Here is a 26,457-nt window from a genome sequence, read left to right as displayed (position 1 = left end):
CATTGTGCAGTTTACCATTCTTTTCAGCATACAGTATACTGTACATTGAAACTTTAATTTACCAGCCAATAAAAGGAGCTATACATTTGGGATGACTTAAATCAAATGGCTGCTTATTCAAGGTGCCAATGTCATTCACATCTATTGAAAATAAACATTATCCTGTCTGTGGTTTACTGCCTTGTAGGTGACAGTTAATACAGAGATTAAAATCTCTAGGTTACACCTACTGATTGGAAGCAAATATGTGCATATATTAAATCCTAGCTCAGAACAAAGTCTCTAGTTCCATAGACACCATGCAAGGTTGAACATAGTTGAACCCAAATTCAGAGGTTGAACATAGTTGAACCCAAATTCAGAGGTTGAACATAGTTGAACTCAAATTCAGAGGTTGAACACAGTTGAACCCAAATTTGCATTTATATATTAATACTCTTTTTTTGTTTGAGTTTTTCTGAGGAGGGTGAATTACTGTTCACCATATAAAGCAATAGTTTTTTTGTTTTTTGGGTTTTTTTTGCATATTAACTAAAAAAATATATACTGGCATTACTCCATTAACTATGTCAAAGTGTGTGCAGATGTGACTGTAATTGAACCTACAGGCCAATAAATGCCACTGGCATCAGGCAGCTGTAAGGACTCAACATAAATCAGCAGCTATTTTGAAATCTTATTATAAATCGTATTGTTTAGTAGTTCAGTGGAGGAAGTCTTTAAAAAAACAACAACAAAAAAAAGCCTTTTCTTTCAAATGTACTGGTTTAATGTTAAATACAGCAATGCAATGGAACAGTACAACAGCCACCATTGCCAACAAGCTATTTGCTAGTATAAGGCAGGCTGAATTGGAACTGAAACCGCAATACTCTATAATGGAAAACAAATAAATATAATATGGCAGATGGCAGTATTTCGAATCTCATCTTGTAGTCTCTGGCTAAATGAGCTATTCTGTCCCAAAATGAAGCCAAACATTACAGAACCTAGATCTGAGAATCACAAGAAGAAAAATGTAGTGACCTGTATCTCCTTGTTTTATGTTCCTGCAGTATTGCAGTTTGCTTTGGGGATAAGTAGGAAGCGAAGAGATTTGCCAAGACTTTGGCAGCATTAATGTAACATTTGACCTCCAGGCACAACTATACAGTATTTGTGATGATAGAATCTGTCCACTGTATGTCTTAAAGTTTACATACACAGAACTTAGAAGTGTACCAGAAAATAATTAAACCTCTTAATTTTGTAATTTTGCAAAAAATGTTACTTATTGAGATTATATAATACATAAATAGCAACATAAGTTGGTGCAAGATTGTACTATTTAATCAAGCATTTCTTAAATCAGTATTCACTGTTGGTTTGTGTTGTCTTGGTTTGTCGCCAGTTTGTCAAACATCTGATGACCTATATGTAGTCGGTTGTTGAGAAGAGTTTCAAACCACAAGAACAACTGTCAATCTAAACCAGGCCAACCTGCCTTCCAACTTTCTACTTGACATGTGCTTAGCAACAGCTTTGCTAATAAGCATAGAATCAACACGGTATCAGTAACATACTATACACCCCCCACCAAGGACTGTAACACCATATCCTAGTCAAAATACATAGCCCTCAACGGCTCATAATTGGAGAAGCGGTTATAAATATACGTAAGGTAGGACATGATGTGCACACAGTAATTCGTCCCTTTATCCGCCCGTTTATCTGCCATGATCAGCCTCTTCAGCAACGTTAGTTTATTATTGAACAGAGAAGATTAGTTCAGATATTGTAGATCCTACCAAATTTTCTCTACACTGTGTTGTATGTGCTCCATGTGCTGACATTGCTGGTAGTGTCATGTGAACTGTTCGCCTGCGGGGCGTATAAACTTCAACCTCTTCTCGATCTCCTCACTGTCACTCAGCAGCGAATGCACGCACCCACGTGGCAGACGGCTACTCTGTCGCAAGCATTAAATGCCGTGTATCTTTCATAACAAGGGATGAATGCTCACTGACCTTCATTCTCATGTCCCGTGCATGTTTCTCCATCTCCTTGCGCATCTCCTCGTGTGCCACCCCGCTGGAGGTGAGCACCAGATACTTCCACTCAATGGGCTGGAACACATGCGGGTCGTGAGGCACATACAGCCCAATCTTCACCTTCTTTACCGTGTGCAGGTACTTGCGGTAGGAGTCCTCGAACTCGAAGATGAGCTCGCTCAGGGTCCGGAAGGCTAGCGGCTTGTCCATAAGGTCTGGCCTCCTGCTCATGCCCAGCGAGCCGTATCGCCCATTGCAATATATGCCCAGGACCACGTGGTGGAAGTAGTTCCCTGAGAACTGTGTTTTGAAGCTGATGGGAAAGCGCTCCACAGAGGTAAGCCCATTGGTCAGGTAGCTGTGCAGGACAATGTTAAAGAATACATATTGTGGGCAGGTCAAAGTAAGATAGAGCAAATAAGGCGTGCAAATAAATCACGAGGTGGCAGCTAGTAAAGTACTTCAACCACCATTGATACATAAGGTCATGGATGGTTATTTTAACATGTCTTAATATAGTCCTGATTTCCTGAAGATTTATTTTATTAGCACCATATTTTAAAACAAGTACAAAGTCAATATTTCTGAGAGGGATGAAACAAATTCCAATAGTATACAAACTATAAATAAATCTATTTGGAACAGTTCAGTAAATTCCCTATTCTTGTCCCTGCAACTAAGCTGTTATATGCCAGTATCATTCTGTTAACGTTGTGTGACTTAAGTCAGGCTTTCACAAATTGTAGACCCCAGTGTGAGACGACCTTTGGGGTGGAATGTCTGTAGCGCACAGGAAGAATTTATCACTGTGAAGCAAGTCTTTCTGTCACTGTAAAGCATTAAGAAAGCTGTGACTTGCTTAATTTTTACACTGTAATCTGTAAAGCTGTTGTAGGTGACTCATAGGTCTGAAGCAAATGGTTTCTGGGAAAGAGGGGTTTTCCAACTATTTATTATAAATATTTATTCAAATTCCAACACACAATAACTTTAGCTGGCTTTAGTGATGCTACAATGTTGGCACAATTGAAATTAACTGTTGTAGGACTTGCTGAGTTGTTTGTTTTATGGGATCTGGGAATGTTATATCCAACAGTGAATAAAAGCACTGGAATCTACAAAGACAAAAAGCTGCCTCAACCTTTGATCTGCAACATGCCACACAGACTTGGTACCCTTTTCACATGCTATCTTACGCAAGAATTGAAAGGTCAGAGCTTATACCGAGACATAAATCTATACCAAAGTTCTTGAAACAAGTAGCACCATGGCAACAAAAATGTTTATCACATTTTCAAGACAACAGAATTGTACTCTTAACATTCCCTTAATATACTCCAATTTTACATGCAATTCCAAATCTGAATTCTCATGTATGGGGGTTATAACTTGTTATATTGTTCCATCAATATTTACTTGCAACCATGTGACAGGCCACATACATCATAGTTATTTGATTATTAATTGCCAAAGCAAAGCTTTCTATTTCTCGCAAACACAGAATAAAGTCAATGTTATGTTATTGTATTTTTAATGTTACTGATATTTGATACACAACACTATAAAAGGGGTGTAATAAATATATACTTTCCCCGTTAGACTATTTTAATGTTAAGAACTGTTGCTTCCTTTTTCATTTTGGTCTGTACAAATCAAGGCTTATTAAAAATAGAGATTACAACTGTATCGGAAACAGTCCCTTTGAATCGAGGCATCAATATGGTGGAGGTACATCGAGAAGACAATGCATCTCAAAAATACTTACTCTACACCACCATTACAAGGCTTACAAGGCCTAAAATGAAATGTCTCTGTTTATTTGTAATTTGATAACTCTATTGTGTGTTTTCCTGAATAAAGAAGTAGAGCATGGATGACGGGCCAGGACATTGGATGGAGAAATAAAATAAATCAGATAATAAAAGCTAAATACATATAGACAGAGTACTTTACTTTTATTAGCCAAATAAAAACAGATAAAGGGTTAAACCGGGGTAAATAGTAAACAGTAGCTACCTGCTCGGATCCTAAAAAACAAAAACAAAACAAATCTTGTGCTACTTGAAACTTCCTATGGATCTCCAAGGAAAATAAATAAAAAATTATGTTAAGAAAGACAAGCCTTTCATTCTAACAATTTTACATCCATCTAGATCGAGGCATTATGCTGTATACTGCAGTGCTGATTACATGACATGATACACAGTTCTGTTTCTCTGCATAACATTGCTTTAAAAAGGGGGAAATTCACAAAGCCATTAATTTCATTTACACAATTATTATAAAAAGTAGAAAAATATTCATTTAAGCTACAAAATAAGCTTTGATTTAAGCTGTTCATTTCTATTTTTGTAACAGTAAGTTTTTTTCTCTTTTAACAAAATTGTGCTAATGACACACTACAAGGCATTGTGAGACCCCCCATGTGTTTTTGCCACTTATAATTCCTAATAAAATGGCCATGCCCTGTTCAACCAAAGTGTAACAATAAAGGACAGCCATCATGATATCCATATTTTATAATTTTCTTCACTTTGATGCTATTGATGTGACCACATTGTCACTCACTAGAATGCTTGAAAGCTGATGGCACAAAAAAAAGATACTGACGATCAGTCCTCAGCTCCTGGATTTTTGTTTCACTTAATTTCCTTCTGAATAGCCATCTGTTAGTGGGGTCTCTACGCTCTGCAGCTCTCCCTCCCCCTCACAGATGCCAGACTGACTCTTCATCGTTACTCTGTTTGCCAGGTTACTGTATTAGGCTGCACTCATAAAATAATTATGCTTGAAAATGTAGGAGACAAAAGGACTATAGATAAAATCAATAAGCGCTTGGAATATTGAATTCCACCTGGCCCCCATTGAATCATAAATTAAACACTGTCCTTGCTGCACTTCCTCCAGTTATTCAGATAAAAATTGTATATTTTTGTACACTAGCCTCAAGTAGCATCTATCATAGGTACCGACCAAGGACAAAAATAAGTCATGTTTGTACCCCAAAATGTATTAAATGAGTATAGCTGGAAACTTGTGTCAATGGTCTCCCGTATCATTGCTACAGGCTACTGAAAACACCAGGCTTGAGCAACCACCTATAGAGTTGAAGTAAAATCTCTTAAACTTAATTAATTGAGGAAGATTTGTTTAAAAAAAAAAAAAAAAAAAAGTGTTCTAAAAGACAGATACAGGGCTTAACATCAGCTTGCTGCATGACTTACACAACGAAGTTCCAGAAAGTTACATGCCCGTGTGGATTAGCATATAGTGTATTAAAACAAAACACTTAACGCACATGACAGTGTAATTAATAGCTGGGGAGCTATAACCAAAATTTACTGTGGGATCCAACATTATATTGTAACCTATACTAAAAACATTACCAATTCAGTGCATTAAATTGTAATGAAATAATATGTCCCTACTTACTATACATATGATACATCTTAGAAAATTACAGTTATAAATAGATCAGCCCATGTTTTTATGGTAAGCATGAAGAATAACTGACAGATTCTATTTTTAAGGAACAGCGCGGTGTACTTTAGTAATCAGTAGATGTCCCTTCTGCTTTGTGTACCTACAAAAGCTGTATAACCTTTTCAGTAATAGTCAATTCACTGTATTCCCCCTGTAGAGAGCAGGCTCGAAGATTATAGAGGTCAGGATGACACTGGAGAACCAAGACCAGAGGAAGCAAGACAACGAAGACACTTAAGAAGAACATAAGAACATAAGAAGGTTTACAAACGAGAGGAAGCCATTCAGCCCATCTTGCTCGTTTGGTTGTTAGTAGCTTATTGATCCCAGAATCTCATCAAGCAGCTTCTTGAAGGATCCCAGGGTGTCAGCTTCAACAACATTACTGGGGAGTTGGTTCCATACCCTCACAATTCTCTGTGTAAAAAAGTGCCTCCTATTTTCTGTTCTGAATGCCCCGTTATCTAATCTCCATTTGTGACGCCTGGTCCTTGTTTCTTTTTTCAGGTCAAAAAAGTCCCCTGGGTCGACATTGTCTATACCTTTTAGGATTTTGAATGTTTGAATCAGATCACCGTGTAGTCTTCTTTGTTCAAGACTGAACAGATTCAATTCTTTTAGCCTGTCTGCATACGACATGCCTTTTAAACCAGGGATAATTCTGGTTGCTCTTCTTTGCACTCTTTCTAGAGCAGCAATATCCTTTTTGTAACGAGGTGACCAGAACTGAACACAATATTCTAGGTGAGGTCTTACTAATGCATTGTAAAGTTTTAACATTACTTCCCTTGATTTAAATTCAACACTTATAAAAGTATCTCACAATATAAAAGAGTCTACAGCCTACCAATGCTACTGTAGGGATGCTTACTACATTTAAAAATGCAGACAATCCACCAAATACTTCTATAATCAATTAGGATATGAAAAAAACACTTTGCTGTACATATGATTCAAACACTTTAGTGAATCCCTCATATTTTGTATCTGGCAAGGTACCAGTTGCTTTTTTTTATAATCAGTAGCATATGTTTATGTACTGCATTTAGTAGCAATTTCTTACAGAAATACACGTGCAATAATAAAAAGGAGCATTATTTATAAGGTACCTAAGATCTTGCTCTGTATCCTTGCTCTTGTGTATGGTTAATATCCTACTGTAAGTGGACAAATAAAACATTTGAGCAAGTTACTGCTTTTGTGTGACACCTGCTTTTTTATAGATATTAGTTGTGAAAAAGCTGTGTTTCTAATTTTTAGATTGTCTTTGTTTTAGGTGCAAATACAATGATACAGTTAGATTTCCATTTTTTTCCCTAAACAAGCAGAAATACGAATAATACATGAGCTTATCCCTCTTAAACCTAGGAGTCCAAGCTAACCAGAAAAGAGAAAGTTGTCTTGCGTGCATTGTAACCTCTTACAGTTTGGGTCTGACCAATTTAACTTAAAGCAAAATATTAATTTTTTTAAAACAAGAGTCATGTTTCAATAGCAATAGCTCAGAAGTTGAAGAGAAAGGACAGCAATGAGGAATCCTTCAAAACAAACAGCAGCAGGGCAGGAAACCCCTGACTACTGCTCTCCTATTAGGGGCTCTTAAAAGGGTTAAAGTATATCAAATTACTCATAAAGGGGGATATCACCTCAGATGGCAGAAAAGCATTAGAGCTGCTATAGACACCACCCTGGATTGCATTTTAGAAGGCTAATAAAAACAAATGGCCTTTAATGGTTTTAAGGGTTAATTGTCTCCTTATAAGAACTGGGTAGTCCAAAAAGGTTGTGAAGAGACAACTGAGAAAAGAAGATAGTCATAAAACAGAAGTTAGGGTCTTTACAGATTTTCAAAAATACACTATTAAAATGGTATTCATGGACCTCCAAGTGTTCTTGGTGCATTAAGAATCTGATGTGTGTTGTACAGTGCCTTGCGAAAGTATTCGGCCCCCTTGAACTTTGCGACCTTTTGCCACATTTCAGGCTTCAAACATAAAAATATGAAACTGTAATTTTTTGTGAAGAATCAACAACAAGTGGGACACAATCATGAAGTGGAACGAAATTTATTGGATATTTCAAACTTTTTTAACAAATAAAAAACTGAAAAATTGGGCGTGCAAAATTATTCAGCCCCTTTACTTTCAGTGCAGCAAACTCTCTCCAGAAGTTCAGTGAGGATCTCTGAATGATCCAATGTTGACCTAAATGACTAATGATGATAAATAGAATCCACCTGTGTGTAATCAAGTCTCCGTATAAATGCACCTGCACTGTGATAGTCTCAGAGGTCCGTTTAAAGCGCAGAGAGCATCATGAAGAACAAGGAACACACCAGGCAGGTCCGAGATACTGTTGTGGAGAAGTTTAAAGCCGGATTTGGATACAAAAAGATTTCCCAAGCTTTAAACATCCCAAGGAGCACTGTGCAAGCGATAATATTGAAATGGAAGGAGTATCAGACCACTGCAAATCTACCAAGACCTGGCCGTCCCTCTAAACTTTCAGCTCATACAAGGACAAGACTGATCAGAGATGCAGCCAAGAGGCCCATGATCACTCTGGATGAACTGCAGAGATCTACAGCTGAGGTGGGAGACTCTGTCCATAGGACAACAATCAGTCGTATACTGCACAAATCTGGCCTTTATGGAAGAGTGGCAAGAAGAAAGCCATTTCTTAAAGATATCCATAAAAAGTGTCGTTTACAGTTTGCCACAAGCCACCTGGGAGACACACCAAACATGTGGAAGAAGGTGCTCTGGTCAGATGAAACCAAAATCGAACTTTTTGGCAACAATGCAAAACGTTATGTTTGGCGTAAAAGCAACACAGCTCATCACCCTGAACACACCATCCCCACTGTCAAACATGGTGGTGGCAGCATCATGGTTTGGGCCTGCTTTTCTTCAGCAGGGACAGGGAAGATGGTTAAAATTGATGGGAAGATGGATGGAGCCAAATACAGGACCATTCTGGAAGTAAACCTGATGGAGTCTGCAAAAGACCTGAGACTGGGACGGAGATTTGTCTTCCAACAAGACAATGATCCAAAACATAAAGCAAAATCTACAATGGAATGGTTCACAAATAAACATATCCAGGTGTTAGAATGGCCAAGTCAAAGTCCAGACCTGAATCCAATCGAGAATCTGTGGAAAGAACTGAAAACTGCTGTTCACAAATGCTCTCCATCCAACCTCACTGAGCTCGAGCTGTTTTGCAAGGAGGAATGGGCAAAAATTTCAGTCTCTCGATGTGCAAAACTGATACAGACATACCCCAAGCGACTTACAGCTGTAATCGCAGCAAAAGGTGGCGCTACAAAGTATTAACTTAAGGGGGCTGAATAATTTTGCACGCCCAATTTTTCAGTTTTTTATTTGTTAAAAAAGTTTGAAATATCCAATAAATTTCGTTCCACTTCATGATTGTGTCCCACTTGTTGTTGATTCTTCACAAAAAATTACAGTTTCATATCTTTATGTTTGAAGCCTGAAATGTGGCAAAAGGTCGCAAAGTTCAAGGGGGCCGAATACTTTCGCAAGGCACTGTAAATAGGTGGATGCACTTTTTATATTACGGCTGTGAATTTTCGTTTGAAAAGGCTTTAGCTTGAGGGCTTTACTATACGGTAAATGGGCTACTTTATAACTGTTTTAATCAAGCACCTGAATGTCTGGCGAGAGCACACCACAGGAACAGTGAACCCCATTGGTGACATCATAAATATATATTTTCTTCATTTAACAGTAAGCAAGACAAATTGTGTGAATTGAAGGAGCAAAACAACACAGCAAATTAAAATGTACTGGACTGTTTGTGAAACTGATATTTTGGTTGGCTAGGAGTGATTTCTAATTTACTATACGCACAAAAGTGCCACTTGTTCTTTTGAGTGTATGTTAGAAACAAAGCCAGTTCCAATGTATCAGCTCAAGCCTTGCTTCTTTGGTGTCGATGGGTCAATAGTTCATAGCACAATCATTCCCCAACACAGCTAAGCTCCTTCCTTTTGTTGAGATGACAGGGGTTCAAAACTAACATCCAAACAGCAGTCTGGGCTATGTTTGCCAGGGTCAATCTGCAGGGTTGAGGTTACTACTGAATGGCCATCTGTTTCTGAACTGCCACTAGGTGGGCTGGATTTAAGCACCACAACAACTTGTGAGGGAGAGTATGTAGTTAATATTAAAAAAATAATTAAGTCAAAGGCCATTTCAGAATATTCATTAATAACCATTTGAAATAAGCCACCTACCCGTTCTAGTAAATGGACTGCCCCACATGTCTATGTAAATCTTGGATTAATTTATGATAAACAGAATATAGTTTTGAAAAGTTGTCTAAATATATATATTCAGTTTGGTATATGTTAGAAATCCCACCTCATGAAACATACATATGTGCTTATTGCTGCAGTCTTGAAAACAAGTCGGTTGCATGTACAACAATATGAAGTTAAACTATAATACTGGATCTTTAAATGTAAATATATACATCTCAATAGTCAAATCAAATGTGTGCTGAGTGTTAGATACGGAGCTCTAAAAAAAGCAGCGAGTTATAATTAATAAGGTACTTATGATGTCCTTTTTTCTTGCTCTGAGTGTTTGGTTAATACCCTACTATAAGTTGTCAAACAAAACATTTGAGAAAGTTACCCTCTTACTTCTTTTGTGGGATACCTGTATTTTTATAGATATTAGTTGTGGAAAAAAAGCTCTGTTTATCATTTTTAGATTGTCTTTGTTTTAGGCACAAAAACCCAGTTAGATTTCCAAATTCTTTCCTCAACTCTGAACCTAGCTGTGTCTAAAACAAGCAGAAAGCCTAAGAATATAACACGTGTCTGTAACAACTGTCGAAAAGACCTGACAGCTTGCCTGCCTTCAATGACGACTCACTAATCTGCTGTACTTTGGGTAGTCAACTGTGAATGTCTTGCACACACACTCTGAGGGGACTGCTGCCTTAACATTCCAGCTCTGTATCGTAGCAACCAGACCCTAGCCTGTCAAGCTCCAAAGTTTAGCAGGATAAATGCTGTCAAATACGAATGGATCTGCATTCACTTTGAAGGCCATGTGGAAAATGAGCCACTTTTAAACATAAATAGGCATCTGCTAAATAAATATTTATACTCAGTTTTCAGGTTCACTGTATAATATCTACCACTTACCCTCTAAGAACTATGAAAAATGAAAGTCTTGGGGCCAAGACTCAACAGGGTAAATGAAATTGTCTTTCAAATCATTTAGCTTTTGTTTGCAAAACCCTTATTTCCATCTGCCTTTGTCATTATTTACTCCTAGTTTCCCCTTGCTTTCTTTGAATGTACCTGCTAAAGTCCCTCCTTTCCCAAGCCCTGTCCTCATTCTTTTTGTTATGTCATTTCTTTTCACACTCATCAGCCTAATTATCTTTAGTCATAATTGATTTCTAACTTTTTACAGCATTTACAAGGAGGCAAAATATGTTGTACTGTATTTGGTACTATTTTCAGCTGTCTATTGACGTCATTTTCAAAAGGTATATTAATTAACTAAAGATATTTTATATCAACATATTGTCTAAATGATGGTATCCATCACTATCACGTATCCATGGTAAAGACAACCTGGTGTAGGATACAATAGTTCCCAGCCATACAAAAGTTCCCAGGTCGACTTCTGGTTTTAGTTTTAGTAGTTATTTTCAAATAAAAAAGGAATTCAATTGATTTGGTGTTGTTTTAAAATCATAAATAACTAACCTATGTGTTGATTATTAAGTAAAATAATTTGAATATGAGCGAGTTGTTAATGTGAGTTAATGTGACGCTGACATCATAAACAGGCACCTGTTGGGAAAATGTGCGCACTCTAAAAATGTAAGACGTTAAAAATGACAAAAGAACCTTTACCACTGTCATTTAACACATAAAAACAAATATAATATGTGTATACACATCATACATACATACGATAATGGATTTCAATACACTGTTTAATTTAATTTTATTAAAAAATGCGACAACCGGAAGTCGACCTGGAAACTTTTGTATGGCTGGGAACTATTGTATCCTACACCAGCTGCATATTAGGCTCAAACATGTTAACTGCTAGCCACTCTGATGCTTGTTGCCATGGTAATGGTAAGGCTGACTCTGGCAAATATGGAGTATACCAAAATGCAAATAAATAAATAATATTATGAATTACCCTTGTAGTTTAACCACCATTTGGAAATGTTAAAGAACATAACGAATAGGTTGATTCAGTAAACATGACCTTGCTTCATGATTTTCATGGATGTCCATAACATGGAAGACATTGAACACAAACATATAATACTGTTCTAAGTACCACAGCAAAAATGACCACAAGTATGTCAATAACATATATCCCCGGCCACGGCTAGAAAGAAATGTAGTGTAACAAACATATGTATATACGGATGAACGACTGCCTCCACTGTAACCCTGTCGACAGGGATTTCATCCCTTATGAGGGATAACTAATGAAGCAATGAGAAGAAATCTGTTGCATGCATGCCAAAGGCAAGCACCAGTGAAAGGATACATTCCAAGTATCACGGCTTCAAGGCATTTTATAGGAAGAGATTCCCGGATCATTTCTCTCGCCGTCTCCATCAACCTACAAAGATACAACAGAGATTAATCTATCCCCATTCATTAAAATCATGTTGGGGGTTAAATTTATTGATTAAAGATTATTCTAAGGAGTTAAATATTCCTCTCTCTGATATGGTTTAACACACTGAATTTATTTAGCTGTAGCTTCAAGTGTGAAGTACCTTTTAACAATGCAATTCTGAATTTCTAAACAAACTGCCCATGACATTTTAATTAACAGTAACATGCACTGTATATGTATTTGTTTGTGCTGTACAAAACCATGTGTGTGAATGAAGCTTGACATAGTAATAACATTTTTTTTCCATCCTAAAGCAATAAAAGGCTATGAATTGTTCACACAATGAAAGGATGTCCATTTTTTTTCAAGTACACTCGGTTTGTAGTGCCAGGCATGGACTGATACAATTCAATATAATTAAATTCTACATCGCATTTACTAGGCAAAATGCATACAAATCTAGATCCAACCCTATACTGTACTGTATATATATACTGTATCTTTGACTTTCTCTCAGATTATACAGTCACCCACTGACCCCTTTCACTTTTTTGGTCTATGACCCAGTGACAGTCCATTCCCCTTTATCAAGATTTAAATCCTGGTACCCAACTGGAAGTAGGCTGATGCATTATATTAGTGGACCAGAGATTTTCTGGAAAGAAAATAAAGGTAGTACCATTTTTTACACTGTGAAAACATTTGGTATTTACTTTCAACCAACTTAAAACCCCTCTTTTTTACAAACCGCAAACCATAAGGGCAGTTATTGCAAGCGAAATGGACATGCTCAGTGCTACTTACCCACTTAACGGTCTGGTTTTCCTAATTTCAAAGAACTGAGTCCCTGTATGATTGTATCTGTTATTAATAAGGTTAAAGAGATTCAACATGGAAAGAAATACACTTGTTACTATAAATCTGTTCTTCAGCAGCTTTTCATTGCCTGTCATACAAATACAAACATAAAAAATATGGTATACACACAGCACAGAATATTATTTAAAAAGCAGGACTTGTTCTTTTTACTTCTGTAGGATTACCAGAGCTAGAAATTCCACACAAAGACCTGTAACGTGACTGGGTAGTATCATTCTACAGTAAATGGCACATTTTTAAGCACCTAGAGCCTGTATCTGCACAGGCAACCTCTCGCAAATTGTTTGGAAGACGTGCTTGTTACAGGTGCTTCTTACAGCTATCTGGCTCGTGATGCGTCTCAAACAGCTAACTGTGTATAAATAGAAATGGCTTGCAAGTTCTTTGTGGAAGTGAAACCTTCACGCAGGTGTGGCTGTTTGTTACTTGCTCTGATTACAAGCGCCCATCATGCATTTTGTCTCGCCTGACCAAATCCTGAGGTGGGTCGCCGTCGATCCGGGTCGACCTGGGTACGTGGTTTCACACTATGCAGGATTGTGACCAGGGTAGCCAGAAACTGGGTTGAGACCCGGGTAGGACTGCCAGTGTGAAAGGGGCTCTTTCTATCTAAGGCGTCATTCTTAAGTTAAATTCAATTCTCACATTTAAGTCTCGGTCACGAGACAAAGCAAACCTCACTTAATTATTTTACTTTTTATCTTAGTCGTTTTTTATTTGAGTTCCACGGGACTTGTCCTCAGAGATGTAGCATTCAATATTATTCAAAGGAATAACCCTGTTGCCATGGCAGCCAAGTGCAGTCTGTTGATGGGTTATCCTGGAGAGCAAGAATTGTGGATCTTATCAGTTATTTTAACACATTTATAACCTGCAATTTAGTGCTATATGTTTTGCATTTCAATGAAATAATTAATACAAGTATTGTATACTCTGCAATTATTATTATTTGTTTATTTTGCAGACGCCTTTATCCAAGGCAACTTACAGAGATTAGGGTGTGTGAACTATGCATCAGCTGCAGAGTCACTTACAACAACGTCTCACCCGAAAGACAGAGTACGAGAAGGTTAAGTTACTTGCTCAAGGTCACACAGTGAGTAAGTGAGTGAGCCAGGATTTGAACTGGGGACATCCTGGTTACAAGCCCTTTTCTTTAACCACCGGACCACACAGCCTCCTCTTCGTGTGTTTTTCATAAGGAGAAGGTATCACCTCAAAAGGGCTTATTGCAGTAAAAATGTTTTTGTAATTAATGTTACTAGTGTATTGTAAGACAAGTGCCCAGCCTTTGGAATAACAGATGTACAGAGGATGAACCATTTGCTGTGTTTTGGAAATGCACTTTAGCTTCTGATTTCATAAAATCTTAAAAGCCAGGCTATGTTGGGTGGCTCAGTAGGAGTCTTTCCTATGGGCCAGAACTCAGACAATGCCACAGCATAGTGTCAGGAGACACTGCTCTAGGACAGTATATCCAATGGTGTGGGCCAGGAACCTCTTGGGGGAAGCAAAATGGTTTCAAGGTGGCCACGGAAAAAACAGAAATAGACCCTAAATGACCCTGAAACCAGACATGTTCCTTCTACCTTGACGACAAGTCTAGCAAATATTTATAACATTATAGAACAAAAGGTATATTTATTGGATGGGCTTTGAGCGAAGAAAGGCTGTGCTGTCCTTACTGTAACCCAATTTTTTTTAGACCAATTTCAAAAAAGGTAAATCTCCCCTTGCTATTTCTGTTTTCAATTCCCCAAACAGGAAGTTGCATTTGTGTTTATTTGTTCACATGCAGTATAGTAAATGGCAGCAGTGGGCAGTATTATGGAGTAGTGGTTAGGGCTCTGGACTCCTGACCGGAGGGTCGTGGGATCAATCCCAGGTGGGGGACACTGCTGCTGTACCCTTGAGCAAGGTACTTTACCTAGATTGTGCCAGTAAAAACCCAACTGTATAAATGGGTAATTGTATGTAAAAAAAATGATGTAATTTTATGTAAAAATAATGTGATATCTTGTAACAATTGTAAGTCGCCCTGGATAAGGGTGTCTGCTAAGAAATAAATAATAACAAATAAAGATGTGTGGCAATATTACAAAAAATACTGTATATATATTTGTATTGGTTTAAAATGAAGTAATCATACATTCATGATCAATTAATATAGGAATTTGCAAAAATGTAATTTTAATTGCATTATTATATTTCCCTTATGGTAAATAAAAAAAGGAAAAAAATGTTATAACTCAATATAGGAATACAATACCCAGAATCACTTGGAATGATTGGAAACACATTGGACTTGGAAACATAATAAAGTTTTAAGGGAAATGTATGACAAATCTATTAAAATGATATTTGAAGCTAAGACTTACTCTTAAATGTAAGTTGTAAAACATCCCTATTGGCCATCACTGTCATTTCTTACATACTGTATCCGTCACACATATTCAGATTTGCTTCTAAAATGTATGAGACCTTAAGTGATTGTGCTAGTCGTACATCTAAATTTACAGGTATGAGACAGACTAATATATTGGCTAGTCCATGAAGGAATACCATTCAAAGAGACCTGATTCTGTCCTCTGAAATTAAAACAGCAATGCAAGCTAGCGTTGACTTGACAGGGAGGGGGGTAAGCAAATAAAAAAAGATACTGCAGCGTCTTCATGTAGTTCTGTACCACCAGGAGCCAGTCTAGGACAGACATCGATGGCCTGAAGTTAGGCACTGATAGCACAGGAGGCTGGAAGGAAAGAATAATCCCATTAAATGCCAGAGTTCAACATCAATATGGGATTATGATCTTGCAGACAGAAAATCCACTAACTACCAATGGGGTTTCTGCTGTGCACACATACTGTTAGCACCAGTTTAACTGTCTACTGAGGCCAGACTGTCACTAACTTAATATTTCATGCAACAAGAAAAACAAACAAACAGCAGACTTACATGAGATATTTACTTTATAGTTAGTATTGTGGAATAAATGTCCTCATTAGTGAAACAGTGGTGTATCATCATTTATTTCTTAGCAGACGCCCTTATCCAGGGCGACTTACAATTGTTACAAGTTATCACATTATACATTATTTCACATTATACAGATATCACATTATTTTTACATACAATTACCCATTTATACAGTTGGGTTTTTACTGGAGCAATCTAGGTAAAGTACCTTGCTCAAGGGTACAACAGCAGTGTCCCCCACTGGGGATTGAACCCACAACCCTCCGGTTAAGAGTCCAGAGCCCTAACCACTACTCCACACTGTGTATGTATATATATACACGTTAGGACCCCAACCCAAAATACACCCCCATCTAGATCAAGTCAACCACATTGAGTTGGGGTTCATTAATTTTTAGAACCCCAAAATCTTCTCATGTTTGGGGTGGGGTTGCCTTGCAAATGACCAGACCGTGATGCAGAAAATTCACTTAACCCGAACCCAAACTGGAGATCATCCGAAAACACAACCGTACTCAAGCAATGAGGAGTAACGTTGCAGTGCGCGTCGGTCTTCCAAATAAAACTACAGTACCACATTAGCTGCACAGTACACAAGAGTGCAATCATTTTTGCTGTATTCAGAATAAAATAATACATCAAATAGCAACCTAAATATTCTAAAATAATCTGAATAGTGCAACTGGTCCAGAATGCTGCTGCTGCAACAATACTGACAAGTACAAAAGGAACTGGACATATTACATCTTTCAAATATCGGGTTACTTTTAGATTCTTCTGTTGACCTTCAAGGCTGTCCAGGGAACTGGCCCTAAATAGTTATCAGACTTGCTGCATCCCTACATCCCTAGGCGTCAGCTGTGCTCTTCAAGCTCAGAGCTGCTGGCTGTTCCCTTCACCAGGTGTGTCACTCTGGGAGGTCGGAGTTTCTCCACTGGTGCTCCTAAACTTTGGAACTTGTTGCCACTAGTTGTGAGAGGCTCTCATTCTGTTGCGAAATGTAAAGCACTACTAAAAACACATTTGTTTTTCCTAGCTTTTTTATATGTAAATCATTGTGTAATATTGTAATCATGTTTTTATTTTAGTTATGATGCTGTACTTTTATTTTTTTGTACTTTTTTGTAAAACATCTTGATTTTTTAATTTTTTTTTTTTTTTAATGTAAATCGTTTTCTAGTGTTTGTAATCATGTTTTTATTTTAGTTATGACACTGTTTTCCCCCCTGTAAAGCATTTTGGGATGGCAGTGCAATGAAAGGCACTATATAACAATTTATTTGTTTATTTATTTTATTTCCAAAGTAGCATAGTTTGACATATTTGGGGCTACTCTGAGAATATTTCAAACTAGCATATTGTTGGAATGTATTTTCTGTATTGTTCTGGCCAGGTTACAATATTTCAATCAATCAATGTATTTTTATATAGCGCCATTCATGGCAATGCCATCCCACAGCACTTTACATGGGGAAAAAAGTACAGTCATAACTAAAATAAAAACATGATTACAAACACTAGAAAACGATTTACATTAAAAAAATAAAATTTTAAAAAATCAAGATGTTTCACAGCTAAAGCAGGATTGCCTTAGTTTTCCTATTTCAACCAGCTGAAAAAGCTTGTTATGTTCTGCACAGTTTAAGACATCGAGGTGAATCCAATCCAGACTTATTATATGAAGTTCAAGAAGGCATTACACTATGAGAAGCCTCATCTTCCAGGTCACCCTGGATGTTGTTTTAAACCAGTCATAGAAAATGTACTACTAGCACTTATAAAGCTTGTATTGAATTTAGTGTTACAGAATACCCTGCAAAGTTTACAAGAAACCCATTGTGTTCCATTTGCTGTGTCCTATGTGGTTGACATTTTTAATCACACATCATGGGTCATAAATCGACTGGGCAATACATTTCTCAACATTTAATAAGGCAGGAGAAAAAAAAATGTCTTCTAAGAATTGCAGTACAGTATATCCAGACCATAACCAGACCCAAAAAAAAAGAATATTAATAATAAAATGACCAGTGGTTTGTAGAGGTCATTGTAAACAATGAATTACCGTATTCCTTCGCATTTAAGATACACTTGATCTGAGGACACCCTGGCCAACCTAAGCCCCCACCCCCCCCCACCCCGGGCGGCGCTTGGCCAATTGTGCGCGACCCCTGGGAACTCTCGTCCACGGTCAGCAGTGGAATAGCCTGGACTCGAACAGGCGATATCCAGGCTATAGGGTGCATCCTGCACTCCATGCGGAGCACCTTTACCGGATGCGCCACTCGGGAGCCCCCAAGACACACTTTTTTAACAATTTAACACTTCTTAAAACTAGCCTGCTTCTTAAATTCAAGTACAGTAGTAATGCTTGTAAAAAAAATAACCAACAAAAGACGTGACTACCAGAGTGCACAAACAGCAACGTGACTGACTGCCGGAGAAAAGACGAACAATGACACCACTTCCCGAATACACAAGCAGCAATTTGACTAAAGCTGATGGATCACGGAGCCACTTTGCTATTTGGACCTTGGATTCATGGCCGTATTTTTCGACATGCCAAGCAATACCACAGTTAACAAATAGGGAGAAAAACAGGTGTGAGTAATCATGTCTAGAAATGAGAAACAGCACATAACTGTAATGCTCTGTGTGATAGCAGGCAGGCTCAAACTGCCCTTTATGCATAATTGAGATTATATCTTTGTAAATACAGATATATTTGATGATTTTTTTCCCCCCTGAAATTCAAGGTGGGAAATTAGGGCTGCGTCTTAAATTTGAGGGTGTATTAAATTTGAACAAATACGGTATGTATCGTAGTGCAAAGAATTCAACCCTTTCCCTATTCAATGACTGAAGACCCCATGCTTTTGTTTTAAACCTGTTCATCAACCTCTATTATATTCCTCTGTAAGCCTGCAGTTAATCAACTATAAAAAGCTGCTTTAGGGAGAAATCTTTCATTGTTACTATCTGGGGGCTGAATGGATATATTACGGGGGCATTCATTAGCTATCAGTGCACAAATTGCTGCAGTTGGGCCACGTCCTGCAGTCATCTTTTCTCATCATCACTGTTGTATGCTTTTCATATAATAAGCTGGTGTAGCCTAACACAAGAATGACACATCCATCAAATCAATCATCTAATTTTATAACCAGTTTCTTTTTAGTTTAACTGAAGGACGACAGTATAACCAAAAAGGTGGGTCATTCCAGCTGAAGTAAACCTGGAGGAAGTTGACCGACTCAGTGACTAATGTTTATTTCTGAAGGATCTAGGTATAAATGGGCAATTTTGCATTCCTCTGAGCCCTTTTCTCCATCACATGTGGTTTATGTACCATGAACCATAAATGGAGGACACCTCCTTAGAATTGGAGCTAGTATGATCCAGGTCTGTATTTTTAAGCATTCCTGTTGACAGGTTGAAATATGCTAGCTTCAAATTACTTTTTCTTATTTTCTTTTATATTTTCCTCTGTTTTAATGGTGCTTGCAGTAATTCTGAGTGGCTCATATTGAGATAAGTCTGTGAAGAGACCTTTATATAATGTAGACTACACCAGCCATGGTTTCTTAATATTAGTAGTGCACAGCAGTCTTTTGCAAGGTAAACAAAAGGAATCTTAATCCAAAGTGGCAGATCTCTGAATGTCGCTGGCTCTTACCTCCAAAAACGATTCTTCAACTCATCTAGTCTACAGTATGTTAATTTTATCTCTAGCTGCGAATGAAAGACACATTAAATAGAGACTTATTAAAAAATAAATAAACAAAAACACAGTGTTTGAGTAATTCCAAGAATAACCACACATGCAAACATGCAAAAGTGGGCAGAAAAAAAAACAAACAAAATCAAATAATTTGAAGCTGCTTGAACATTTGTGGGTCTTCGTATGGTATCTCAGATGCAAATACAACAATGATGTTTTCAGCAAAAAGCCCTCCAGAACAGTATCCCAAATGAACAGTGTTTGATCAAACAGGTATTCACCCAGAGGAATAAGGAGAAAGAGGTTTTACAGTTAGTAGAAAATGTATGATTAATCCAAAACGCTATCCAGTTTACTAAACAATGGTGCAGATGTCACCAAAGCAATGCAAACTGTGTAAACGGTTCTCTAAAGAATTACATAGTTAGCCAAATTAATGTTAATTGAATTTCCTTAAAATGAAATAAATGTACTGTGGTCACCAAGGGAATGTTGTATTTAAACAAGACACATAACTAATAGGCTAAGTATTTAATTAGCCAAGCAAAATGCATGCCTACTGAACAGCACCTTCAAATCCTATTAAGTTACATGCAGGTTCTAGGAGTACAAGATAAGGTATGATACAATTCCACACCATTTACAACTCTGACCATAAAGACTGCTGAAAATTGTTCTTAATGTATTCTCTTTTTTTTGCAACCAAATTGAACTATTATTTTTGTATTATTATTTATTTCTTAGCAGACACCCTTTTCCAGGGCAACTTACAATTGTTACAAAATATCACAGTACAAAGTATCACATCACAAAATATCACATTGTAAGGTATCACATTACAGATAGGAGAAGATGTAATGTACAATAAAATCAGCAGCAAAAGATCAAATTCAAATAAGAGCAAAAACTGGAGAATACAGTAAATAATTACATGTAAGAGCGGGTTCGACTAAGAGCAGTTAACTTATATTAAAAATATTTACTTATACGAGTAAAGTCCAGCACAAGCACGTAGGAAGTATGATGAATGGATGAGAATGATATCAATAAGAGCAATTACAAAAAACCTAATTACAGATACCTATAAGAGTAAAGTCAAATACAAGATATAGGAAGAAGTTATAATTAAGAGCAGTAGTAGAATACAGCAAGGTATGGAGCAGTTCAGTGCAGGTACAAGCTGTTGCAAGTACTGGTTCAATTGGGTGCCATATAGTCCAGTATAGTTGATAGTTGTGAGGTTTACAGATGCTGTCTGAACAGGTGTGTCTTGAGGAGGCGCCGGAAGGTAGTCAGGGACTGAGCAGTCCTGGTATCTGTGGGTAGGTCTTTCCACCACTGAGGGGCAAGGGTGGAGAAGGAGCGGGCTCTGGAAGCAGGGGAGTTGAGGTGGGTACCGCTAATCTGCCGTGGTGGAGTGGAGGGGGCGAAATGGGGTGTATGGAAAAATGATAGTCTGGAGATAGGAGGGAGCAGAAAGGTCAAGACAGCGATAGGCGAGTACAAGAGTTTTGAATTGGATGCAAGCAGCGGGAGCCAGTGCAGAGAGCGGTGTTGCGTGGGAGAAATGAGGAAGGGAAAAGACAAGGCGAGCAGCAGAGTTTTGGATGAGCTGGAGCAGACGGATGGCAGAGGCAGGGAGGCTGGCCAGGAGGGATTTGCAGTAGTCAAGGCGGGACAGTACCAGGGCCTGAACTAGGAGCTGTGTGAAGTAGTCGGTGAGGAAGGAGCGAATTCTGCGTATGTTGCTGAGGAAGAAGTGACAGGAGCGTGCCAGAGTAGAGATGTGCTGAGAGAAGGAAAGGGAGGGGTCGAGGGTGACACCAAGGTTCTTGGTGTATGAGGAGGGAGAAAGGGTGGTGGATTCAAGCAGAACAGACATAGAGAGATCAGCAGTGGGGGAGGAAGAGGGGGAAGAAATGTAGGTCCGACTTGGACAGGTTGAGTTTGAGATGATGCGAGTGCATCCAAGAGGAGATGGCTGAGAGGCAGGTCGAGATACGGGAGGAAATGTCGGGGTCAGAGGGGGGAAAGGAGAAGAAGATCTGGGCATCATCAGCATAGAGATGATATGAAAAGCCATGGGAGGAGATGTGGGGACCCAGGGAGCGGGTGTAGAGAAAAAAAACAGGAGGGGTCCCAGGACAGTAGCACATCAACATGCAACGCCACCTATTGCTATTGGATTACTAGAATTCTTAGCATTATTAGAAAAGTAGGCAACACTATGCAAAATAACTGAAATATATGACATGTCAAATGACCATTAGTAACTACAGCGATGACTGGTCTGTTTTTTGGTCTACTGTGAATGTATCGGTCCCTGAGACGGCTCACATTTGCCACTCGTGGGCAACGCCCCTATTGTCAGTGTCAAACAGACAGCAGCAACAGGAAGTTGGGATTGTTACTCTGACAACAAACAAAAAAATATTTGACAGAAAGAAAATAAACGAGAGTTAAGAAGAGTTGTCAGATTGATGTGTAAATGCTTACACTAACACCTTTCTTTAAAATGTACAATATGCAAGTTTTCAATGCTTCGCTCCATTTTAATTAGCAACCACCACAAAGTAGAAACATGCAAGTGACACAATGATAGGCTTGTTGTTGATTTAAACACTTCTTCTGTTTTGGGGAGGTGAAATGTCTTCATGCAAGGGGTGGTTGATATGACGCCATTGGGCACTCACAACGCCAGCTTAGGTCTGTGCTTAAGTGTAAACAGGGATGGCTAAAATAAGAAGAATCTTTTAATCTGATCAACTCTAAGCCAGCTCAGATCCGAGTAAACACACTATAAGTAAGCAAAAGTAAGCTCTGAAAGTATGTCCCAGAAAATACTACCAATATAACAAAATCCATAATATGGAATACAAGACTCTCTTACAAGTTTTGATTATCTTCCCAAGCTTCTGCTACTTGCAGAATTAACAGCCAAAACAGCAGATGGTCGTCTAGGACAGACAACTTCACTCAAACCACATAAAGTCTTGTATAATATCGGTATGCCTTCTTTAGCATCAGGATAAGACAGTTCGGCTATTAAATAATTATCTTGTGTCACAAGTGAAATTAGTTTTGTGGTTTCCATCTAGCCCTCAGTAACATTAGTCCACACCACACAGCCAGCACTCAACACTATTGGTACTGGATAACGAGTGTATGCGTATGGTGACTGAACTCATCCCTAAAAAAAGAGTGGTCCTGTCCCGTACTATATTTCTATATTAATATACCGTACTTTATAATATACAGAGAAAAAACATGACGTGTTTAATGAAATGAATAATTAAAAACTGTCATAGATTTGACAAAAGATGCACCAGGTATAAAAGTGCCTTTTATTCAGCTACCCAGATAAAACACATTCATTCTCTACTGTGCATTGACTCAAATGCAAGTGACTTTGTGAACAGAAATCTTAAAAAATGTGAAAGTCCATATTCTGATGGTGTGGCAATAAGTAAACGAACTGACTCGTGCCCCACTAATGTATATGAATGCAAATTTAGCTAAATACATTACAAAGCCCACAGTAAAATTCAACATTGTTGAACAAAAGTCATCATGCTTTCTATATATAAAACAATGTTATAGTACAGGAGATTCTAGTATATTATAATAAACTAGTGTTTTTGGACGTTACCATATTATTTTTGTATATGGTTTACCACTGCTGGTTTGTTAATATCGTAGTGAATAAAGTCTTTGCTTACTTTAGGTAGGTATGCAGCAATTCGTATTCTGTCAACCATCTCTTTCCCTTCAGGATGAATTTTGGCCACATGAGTCCACATCCTCTCCCAGGTCTGACTGTCTATTGGGAAGCCACTTTTGTTCACATAAAACAGCACTCCTCCATCTTTTTCTTCTTCTTCTACTTCTACCGAAGACCTGCTCGCATTGTTTGCAGAACCGCTAGGAGCAGATTCTGCACCAGTACTGTCACTGCTAGGACTACTACAGTTGTTGGTGCTTTTTGATCTAGAGTGTTTTTTCACTTTCGCAGCTGCTGTGCAGGTGCTATTCGAATTGGACCCAGTCATTTCAGACTGTGGTTAGTTAAGTTGTCTCTCCAGACCATAAAGTTCTTATTTTATGATGATTTATTAATTCTGCTATTTATATATTTATTGTTTCCGTACAGTAATCACTATAAACAGAAGCAATAAACTAGCTAGCTAAAATCCTTTCCCTTTTTTTTGAAAACTACAGATGTAGATTAATTAACTGTGATACCCGAAAAAAGTGTATTAAATGTTTTCCTAATACTTAAAAATATATAAAATAGATGTCTGTTAAAAAAAATACTACCATAAATACAGCATTTGTTTTGCTTTTAATTTATGCAAGTTATTGAGCCCGCTCGTCTGAATATTGTGATCATCCTGTTGTATTCCAAGCTTGTGCAGCAAGTGATTCATTCAAAAAAATCTTGCAAATTTGCAGCGTCCAGTTTTGTTCAAATCCCATTCTACAATGCAGCTGCTGCTTGGCAGGACCGTTTTGTAAAAAACAGTTCCAGTATGGGTTTGTATGGCAATTCTTATACATTTAACGCTTTTCTCTTCATATCGGAAGCAATGTGAGGTTCTTGGTTGTTGATACCTGAAGACATTCGCTCTTTTACTACACAAGATTAAATCCTTAAACTATTAATATTATTCTGTTACGTTGTAGCCAGCACGTTCAGATTCATCTTATTGGCTGTTTCAACAAAGGGAGGCGTTATATCTTCGATTTCATTGGAGCCATCTATAATAAGGAATGTGTTTACAGATGTGATTGGTGCTTTCTTGGGCTCGGGGCGGGTGGGGTTGAGAAACCTGATCAGTTTTGTTCGGACACACAAATCGAGTAAATCCAACGATACATATGATGTGTGAAAAAAATGGCCAGATAATGTTTTTTGAGGTTCAAAGACGTTCCTCTGTTAATATGCTAGTCTCTGTTTACCTAGTTGAATGTAGAAAAATGGTGGGCTGGGTGGTAGGCCATTTGATATTTATATTATTTTCAAAATGTACATTCTTTAGGTTTCAAATTGTATTTTACAGATTTTTAAAAAATGACAGAAATAAATAATTACAATATTTGTGAATGTTTGTTCAGTGACGTCACCAAAGTGTACGCTGCGTGTGCAGAGTTATTGTGCAGTTTCCAGTGTGACATTTTGCACACACTTCAAATGAAAAAGTATTTTTTAATGTTATTGCCGAAGTTCAGTTGCTTTAAATCGAACAATAATAATCACACAGGGTAACAAGTATTAGAGAATGTGCAGCATATTCTGGCATGATGTTAGAGGATAAAGGAGGGAAACGGTGACTGCAAAATTACTTCGCCTCAGGCGCATATATTCCAACAGTGGCGAGATGATCGGGACAGTCCCGATTTCCTAGTAACTGTCCCGCGTCCCGATGCATAGGAAGAAAGTCCCCATATTTAGACATAAAAAATAATAACACTATGTAACACAATTTTTGTTCCTGGGTAGTAAGTGTTATTTCTTAATTGCTTATGACTCAAAAGTTTAGAAAATGGCTATTATTCCCCACAAACTTTGCTTTTGTGACCAGGACAGTGATATTTTTAAATTTACCTATTTCCAATGAGAAAACGGGCGAATTTGTGTCTTTTCGTTCACATAAAGTCAGAAAAAAAAACAACATATGAATCCAAATTAACATGTATTTATACTAAAGTAATACAAAAATGACTACAAAAGATTTAGAAGTGAGTAGTTTTTCGAGATTTACGATTATACTGTAAATCACTTCCACGAATCAGCCCCCAAATGTAGTCTCCCATCATGTTCTCGTTATACTGTCCTTGGTAGCGGCGTTCAAAGTCCAGTATATCCTGGTGGAAGCGCTCGCCTTGCTCCTCCGAGTACGCTCCCATGTTCTCCTTGAATTTATCAAGATGAGCATCAAGGATATGGACTTTGAGGGACATCCTACAGCCCATTGTGCCGTAGTTCTTCACCAGAGTCTCAACCAGCTCCACATAGTTTTCGGCCTTGTGATTGCCCAGGAAGCCCTGAACCACTGCGACAAAGCTGTTCCAAGCAGCTTTCTCCTTACTAGTGAGCTTCTTGGGGAATTCATTGCACTCCAGGATCTTCTTTATCTGTGGGCTGAGGAAGACACCGGCTTTGACCTTTGCCTCAGACAGCTTAGGGAAGAAGTCTTGAAGGAACTTGAAGGCTGCCGACTCCTTATCTAGAGCTCTGACAAATTGTTTCATAAGGCCCAATTTGATGTGCAGTGGTGGCATCAGCACCTTCCGGGGGTCCACCAGTGGCTCCCACTTGACGTTGTTCCTCCCCACAGAGAACTCGGTCCGCTGTGGCCAGTCCCGCCTGTGGTAGTGCGCCTTGGTGTCCCTGCTGTCCCAAAGGCAAAGATAGCAGGGAAACTTGGTAAAACCGCCTTGGAGACCCATCAGGAATGCCACCATTTTGAAGTCTCCTATGACCTTGATGCCATCTCAGAAAAATGCAGATATGTATCCACTTAGGCAGCTGGAACTAAACTGAACTGGTGGGCTTAAGGCCCCTGTATTTATACTACTATTTATATTACTGGAAAGTTCTAGAAAGTTCTAGAAGTTACTCCAAGTTTACTCAGCACTGAATCTATCTGGAATGTTCTGGTAAATAGGTAAATTTCAAAATATCACTGTCCTGGTCACAAAAGCAAAGTTTGTGGGGAATAATAGCCAT

The 26,457-nt window shown here is 38.1% G+C and overlaps 1 protein-coding gene across 1 annotated transcript in view; it reads right to left on the bottom strand.

Moving 5' to 3' along the window:
• LOC117402263 (tubulinyl-Tyr carboxypeptidase 2-like) overlaps window positions 1-24,402 on the bottom strand; it is a 36,420-nt gene extending 12,018 nt beyond the window's left edge. The window contains exons 1-5 of the mRNA XM_034003232.3: window positions 23,447-24,402; window positions 15,691-15,779; window positions 12,956-13,012; window positions 12,077-12,151; window positions 2,007-2,388 (exon numbers count right to left, since the gene is read on the bottom strand). Of these exons, the coding sequence (XP_033859123.2) occupies window positions 2,007-2,388; window positions 12,077-12,151; window positions 12,956-13,012; window positions 15,691-15,779; window positions 23,447-23,776 (933 nt within the window). The 5' untranslated portion in view covers window positions 23,777-24,402. The remainder of the gene's footprint in view (window positions 1-2,006; window positions 2,389-12,076; window positions 12,152-12,955; window positions 13,013-15,690; window positions 15,780-23,446) is intronic.
• Window positions 24,403-26,457: the final 2,055 nt, after the last annotated feature.

This window comes from Acipenser ruthenus, chromosome 5 (genome assembly GCF_902713425.1).
Source record: "Acipenser ruthenus chromosome 5, fAciRut3.2 maternal haplotype, whole genome shotgun sequence".
In the NCBI taxonomy this organism is placed as follows: domain Eukaryota; kingdom Metazoa; phylum Chordata; class Actinopteri; order Acipenseriformes; family Acipenseridae; genus Acipenser; species Acipenser ruthenus.
The sequence above is the reverse complement of the archived record's forward strand: the minus strand, read 5'-3'. Positions and strand labels throughout refer to the sequence as shown.